At 32.7% G+C, this 7269-nt stretch overlaps 1 protein-coding gene across 1 annotated transcript; it reads left to right on the top strand.

The window, feature by feature from the left end:
* The first annotated feature begins 4569 nt into the window (after window positions 1-4569).
* LOC131605608 (putative F-box/FBD/LRR-repeat protein At4g13965) lies at window positions 4570-6497 on the top strand. The gene is made up of 3 exons (XM_058877945.1): window positions 4570-5580; window positions 5700-6002; window positions 6119-6497. Exons 1-3 carry the CDS (start codon window positions 4570-4572, stop codon window positions 6197-6199), a joined length of 1395 nt encoding a protein of 464 aa, XP_058733928.1. The 3' UTR covers window positions 6200-6497.
* Window positions 6498-7269: the final 772 nt, after the last annotated feature.

Genomic DNA, 7269 nt, shown 5'->3' with positions numbered 1-7269 from the left:
TTCCACTTCACGTTGCATATATTAACTTGATTATTTGCATAATAATGCAACCAATATTTGCATTAAGGATGTTATTATATATGTGGTGTTTATTAATTGATTTCTTTCTTTTCCTTCTTTTTCTATATGTTGTGTGGTAATACTATAAGTAACCAATATTTATTTTTCTAAAAAAAAAAATCCAATTTTGATCAAACAATTTGGTTCCTAATTATTCATGCTTAAAATGCATATTACAAAAGCAAACCAAAATCAAGATTTGATTTGCACTGTCAAAACTCATATAACAAGTCACTAATATCATCATGTACTATAAAAAAAAATGATGGAATCTAATCTTAAATAATCATGAAATCCCAATGACGAAAAAGGTACAAATTTCAACTAGCAAAATTGCAAGATAATCCAATTTTCAACTATCACCCAAGTGTGTCAAATAAAAGATTACTAACATTTGTTTTGCAGATGATCTTCTTATGTTTTCAAAAGGGGATGATACATCTGTGCAACTCATTATGAGGGGTTTCAAGGGGATGATACATCTGTGCAACTTATAATGAGGGGTTTCAAGCAATTTTCTGATTCAACTGACCTAAGAACTAACTGTGCTAAATGCAAGGTTTATTTTGGAGGTACTAATCTGCAGGATCAAAGGAAAATTCGAAGTGCAACTGATTTTGATGAGGGCCACCTCCCTTTCAAATACCTTGGAACCATCAGTGCCAACCTCTGATCGATAGAATTGTGGCTAAGATATAACATTGGTCAACAAAGCTCCTAAGCTATGCATGTAGATGTCAACTGGTCGAGTATGTTTTGTTTGCTGTAACTGCATATTGGATGCAAGTGTTTCCCATGCCAAAGAAAGTGATAAAGCAAGTTGAAGCCATATGCAGAATGTTCCCTTGGAGTGGCAAAGAGGTGGGCAGTAGGAAGGCATCTGTGGTCTGGGACAAAATTTGTGATCCAAAAAATGCAGGACTGAATATTACTTCCCTGATCGAATGGAACAAAGCCACTATGCTAAAATTGCTCTGGAATTTCCAAGCCAAAGCTGACAAATTTTGGGTGAAATGGATCGATGAATCCCCTGGATGCTCAAGCAAATTCTGAAAAATAAACATCTTGTCATGCAAAATCAAGAATGGGAAAAGGAGAAATCAAGAAGGGAGAAAAAACATGTTGCTTGGAAGAGAATTTTCTTTACAAATAAAGCCAGACCAAGGGCTAGATTCACTCTCTTCTAATTTATTATGCTTCCTAATATAAAAAATATATAAATAAGATTGCAAATAAAATTATGCTTCTTAATTTAAAAAGTATTGCAAATAAAATGATAATATTGTTACCCATGATTCAAACGAAATAGAAGATTCAACAATGGAATTTTGGAAGTAACCATTATTAAAATAATTCCTAAAGAGCTGGTCTGTAAGACCTTCAAATTAACATAATAATAGTCAAAAGCTTTAGAGATGTCAATTTTAAGAGCAACATTACCAGCACAGGCTTTCTTGCTGGGAAGGTTAATGGCTTTAGATGCAAGGAAAATGCAGTCACTGATTTTCCTACCATGGATAAAGCCATTTTTCTCATTGGAAATAATGTTTCGAAGGATGCAAGCCAATTTATCAGCAAGAATTTTGGTGATGATTTTATGCTTGAGATTGGCAAGAGCATTGGGTCTTTAGTGTTCAATTTTGCTAGCATTAGCTGTCTTTGGAATAACTCAATGGTGTTTGAATTGTGGTTAGGCAAAATCCAATCCCCCTTGAAAAACTGGTTGACAACATTTATGACATAATTTACCAATGATCTCCTAATAAGTCTGATAGAAAATAGATCATAATTTACCAATGATCTCCTAACATTTATGACATAATTTACCAATGATCTCCTAATAAGACATTGGGATGGAGCTCAGTTCTAAAAAAACACCATAAGTTAGGCAAAATACTTCTATCGTTCAAAGCAAAAAGTTTAAGATTAAGGTTCTTCAGCCATTTTTTGAGAAAATGTTTATACATATCTCTCAACCCTCATCATGTAGTATTTACCTACTAAGTTTTTTTATATGTAAATGTTACTATCTCCTCCTAGTGTTGATATAGATGGTTCTTTAAGAGATTCTAATGGTATCAAAGACTTTGGTTCAAAGAAAATGTACACTTGTTTGTTAAATTTTCATTTCTTACTAAAAAAGTTAGTTAATATTCCTGTAAAAAAAGGAAGTTAATATTATTAAAACAACTCATAATCAACATTTAGAGCAAAACCCATGCTTGATGGATTGATGGATTGATGGATTTTAAATTATGTTTGCTCCCATAACACCTACTTACAAGAATTACCAATCGTTGTCACTGGTGATATTGATCTCATTTTGAGTTGTGTTTTTTCTTGCCAAGCTCTTACATCTCTTAAGCTCACAATTTTTTCTATTAGTGGTTAAAAATATACATAAACATTATTTATAAAAATTTTGAATTTGCCAGCAACAACTAGGTTAGATCTAACGAATTTGGAATTTTTTGGTGGTGAAAATGATAGTATTGAGCCCTTCTTAGCTATTACCAAGTTGAATAGTTTGGTAATTTATAATTGTAAGGTAATGGAAGCCCAAATCCTCATCATATCAAGCAAGACACTTGACAATTTAGTTATGCATAATAGTTTAGCTCTCCTTGCAAAAATGGAGCTATAAGCTCAAGTGTTTGTACCTTAAATTATATCGTGACCACCATATTCACAATATATCTGGTATCAATTCATCACAATTTTCAACTTCAGAGGTTGATGCTTTTGACTCTACATAATTGGTTCTAGACTTTGCGAATATAGAATCATTGATCGGCACTTCAACAATACTTTAGGTATTATCATATTTTCATAATTTATTTTTACTTTCTTTTTTGGGTGATTATTTAAAATTTTATTCAAATTTAAATAGCTTGCATAAATTTGATCTTAATCCACTCTCATTTCTTAGATTTATTTTTTAGTTCCTGATTTATTCGAAATTAAATTTCTTTCACGGTATAACTTGAAGTAATTGAAAATATAATTGATACCAATTTATGAAGGATCTTCATCACTGTTAATGAAGATGCCATGTTAAAGAAAGACGATGCCAAGTCACGTAAAGATTTTGCAAAGTTAAGAAAGGCATTTAAAGAAATACTTGAATTCTTTTAATTTGAGATAGGTAATTATTTTAAAACCGTTCATATTAGAAGGAGTGTGATGCTTGTACTCACACAACATAAGCCATAACCTAACTTCAGTTCCCCATCCTAAGTGACTACCCTATCCAAATAGGAAAGCTAACCACCTCCATGTTATAGTTTGTCAAAAAAAAAAAAAAACTATAAGAATTACGGGGAAGACATTACAAATCATTTTCCATAATAACGGTCAAATGACATAACTATGAGTTATCTATAAATGAAAGCTTAAAATAAATACAAATTAACTCATTTTCAATTTTTTTCTCTTTTTCATTTATTCCATTTTTTTTAATCTGCCTTAAAATTGCAAATATTACACTTGTTTTAGAATGGAGGAAATGACTATTAAATTTATCCAAACAAATAAAGTATTTTTAAAATAAACTAATTATTTTTATTTTTGGATGCACTGAATACAAGTATATCTAAGAAAATATGCATTTGTATTTTTTAGAAAAATCAATTATTTCAATGTTCGATGCATTGAATGCAATTAATTTTTTATAAAAAAAAAAAACTTTTTTAAGAATAGAATGAATGGATTAAAAATATTACTAAAAGAAATATTTGTCTCTTTTAATTCACTCTCTTAAAAAAAGGTAAAGGGTGAATAACCGAAGAAAACAAAGAAAAATGCTATCATACAATACCAAAATTACCCTAAAACCATCATAAACGACGCCGTTGGTTGGACCAAACAATTATTTTCTTCTGAGATCCCGCAAGGACATTTAAGGAATTAACAAAAAATTGCGTTGGCTGTTTGTCTTTGAATTCAATGAATATAAAAGGTACGGTCCGTAAAACACAAACACAAAAGCCGAACTCAAACTGCTTATTCTCTCTGACACATTCCTCATTGTTTTCGTGTTTTGCTTGCTCATCCTCACCAACATTCTTCGCTGCTTCTCTTATGTACGTACACTTCTTCAATCCTTCATTTTTAATTTCATATTTTCTCATATAATTTTTTAGCTCTTTGACTTGGTGGTTATTTATACTCTTATATGCTGCAATTGATTGAGGTTTTTTTTTGTTGATTGTGATATGATTTTTATTTTAGTTCAATTTTTTTGATAATCTGTTGACGAGCTCAATGATGATGAGACTGTTTTTTGTTTGGAGAATTCTGATACACTTCACATGAACTTATGGCAATAAATATGAATATTCATGTTGAATCTCAGTTGTTGTTTTCTTGATTGATTCTGAATTTTGTACTTGGTGCCTTTAGGTGTCAGTACTAACCGAATTTAATTGTGCTGCAGCGTTCCGTTTCATTGGATAAGTCTCAACTCGTCCACCAACAACAATGGCACGGTATTTTATTTACATTCTCTAAATGAATTTCAATTTTTGCCCTAAATTAATTATTATCCTTCTTCATACTTCAAAATATTTTATAGGCTTGTCTGATCATCTCTATCATAGCAGGATTCGAACAAAGTTTGGGAGAACAAGTGTCGCTGGGGATCTGTATAAAGACAGACTGAGTGACTTACCGGAATGTATTATCCTTCATATTTTGTCGTTTTTGGGCACAAAACTTGCAGTTCGAACATGTGTTTTGTCCACCAGATGGAAACATCTCTGGAAACGAATTCCAACTCTTACGTTGAATTCTTTTGAATTTAGCACTTTGAAGATATTTTCTGTATTCCTGTCTAAGATTTTGTCACTCCGTGATACCTCAACTGCACTGCATGCATTTGACCTTAGACGTGGTCGTAATATTGAGCCTCGACTGCTTAAAAAGTTTTTAAAATGTGTTTCTTCCCATAGCACCCATCTCCAGCGATTAGGAATCTCTCTCAATGGTGATACCGGTCTCATTTTGAAATGTGTTTCTTCATGCCGGGCTCTTACATCTCTTAAGCTTTCACTTCGCTCTAAATGGAGTGATCCTACAGAAATATTATTTCCAAAATCTTTGAATTTGCCTTTACTAACCAGCTTGGATCTAGCACATTTTGCCTTTTGCGGTGATGAAAGTGGTTGTGCTGAGCCCTTTTTGGAGTTTACCAAGCTAAATAGTTTGGTCATTTATGATTGTAAGGTAATCGATGCACAAATCCTCACCATATCAAGCGAGACACTTGTCAATTTAACTATGAATTATAATTCATCTCTCCTTGCCAAAATCAAGCTATATGCTCCAAATCTTTGTACCTTTGATTATACCGGTAGCCACCATTTTCACGAAATTAGTGGGAGCGGATTTTCTTTGGTTAAAAAAGTAAATATCAAATCACGGCGATTTTCAGCTTCGATGGAGGATGCTTTGGTTCTATTTAACTGGCTGCTAAACTTTGTCAATATAGAGTCATTGACTGTCACTTCAACTGTTCTTCAGGTACTTATCATGTTTTCGTCTTTATTTTTACTTTCTTAGAATGATTTTATGTATCTTAAATTTTGTTAAAATTCAAATGACTTGCCTAAGGCTGATCTTAATTCACCATCATTTCTTAGATTCTCTCCTTAGTTCCTGATTTATTCGAGGTTAAGCTCCGTTCTTTGCATAACTTGAAGTCATTGAAAGTAAAACTGATAGGAATTCAGGAAGGATCTTTATTAGAATTAATAGAAGACGACATGTTAAAGAAAGCTGCTGCCAAGTCTCCTGAAGAAGTTGCAAAGTTAAGAGAGGCATTTGAAACATGTTTGGAACCACCCGCCATACCTGATGGAATAGTTGACTTCTTGCGACAGAATTCTCCATCGGCTGAAGTTAACATCACAACAAAATATCCGAGTTCTTTTAATTTGAAGCAGGTAGTAATTTTAAAACTATGAGTGAGTCGTGTGTGGTAATTTTTTTTGAGAATCTAGGTTTAGATAGTTTTAAATGAAACAACCATAAGAGTTTGCAATTGGTTGTTGCTATACAGATTGAAGAATCTATAAAGGGTGCGAAGATTAACAATTATCGTTCGCGATTCTCTGTGCCTTCCTCCTCCGGACTTCCGTGACTCTCTCTGCGCTGCCCAGTCTACTTCTGATGCTGCTCCTGCTTCTGCCGCCGAGCCTGCCACTGCTGCATCTCCCAATCTTCATCTCTGTCTCGGCGAAATGGTAATGGACAGTGGAGATTTCTCAGTTATAATGCCTTCTCTGTGAATGTACCTTTGTTGTAAGATGTTAGAAAAGTGACTGAAAATATCAGTTTGACAGACTTTACTGAAATGTGTTGTTTGATTTCACAAGCATTTGGTGGACACACCTATAGGGTTATAATGCCTTCTCTGTGAAAGTGCTGTTTGATTTGGTACATGTATACTTTCTCTGTGAACTCTTCATTTTGAAGCCATATTGTATTGTATGAAAATCATATTATCTGCCTTTTATATGTGTGTTTTCACTCTATGAATCATTTTATTGCTACTGGATCTTGTTTTCTGATCCTGACAATTTAATGGTTTTCTTTCTCTAAAAACAAACAAACCACAGCAGTTCTACTTCATTCGGAACATATTAACATGATTGTTTGCACAATGATGCAACCAATGCTTGCATTAAGGAAGTTGTTAAATAGGCTGTGTTTATTGATTGATTTCTTTCTTTGCCCTAAATTTATTTTTCATTCTCGTCATGGAAGGATTTTGTTCCATCTTCGTCTCGGTTTATCTTCATGATTCTCACATAGATTTTGTACATGTGTTTTTCTTTCAAATACTTCTATAGAATGAACCAAAAGTGCTAGAAAATTTATTGCATCCTCTTTGTAAATTCTTCGCTCATCAATTTTATAACTTTTTCATTTGTTTTGCATAAATATTTCAGCAATGTAAAATATAAATGATGGAAGATACAACCATGTGAAACTCCAATTTTCTTTTTTGACTTGATATGAAAGAGTTACATAGTAGGTAGGTTTCTCCTTGCAAAAGTGGTAAACCAGGTATGTTGAAACATCAATAGAAGATCATATACTAGAGAACCAAACAACTCATTTTTCGTATAACTTTTTAAAAAATCCTTAAAGAACTTATATATTTAAAATTGCATAGTAAACTTGCAGCGACACTTCAAACAGATGCAA

The sequence above is a fragment of the Vicia villosa genome, linkage group LG5, assembly GCF_029867415.1.
Source record: "Vicia villosa cultivar HV-30 ecotype Madison, WI linkage group LG5, Vvil1.0, whole genome shotgun sequence".
In the NCBI taxonomy this organism is placed as follows: Eukaryota; Viridiplantae; Streptophyta; class Magnoliopsida; order Fabales; family Fabaceae; genus Vicia; species Vicia villosa.
The sequence above is the reverse complement of the archived record's forward strand: the minus strand, read 5'-3'. Positions and strand labels throughout refer to the sequence as shown.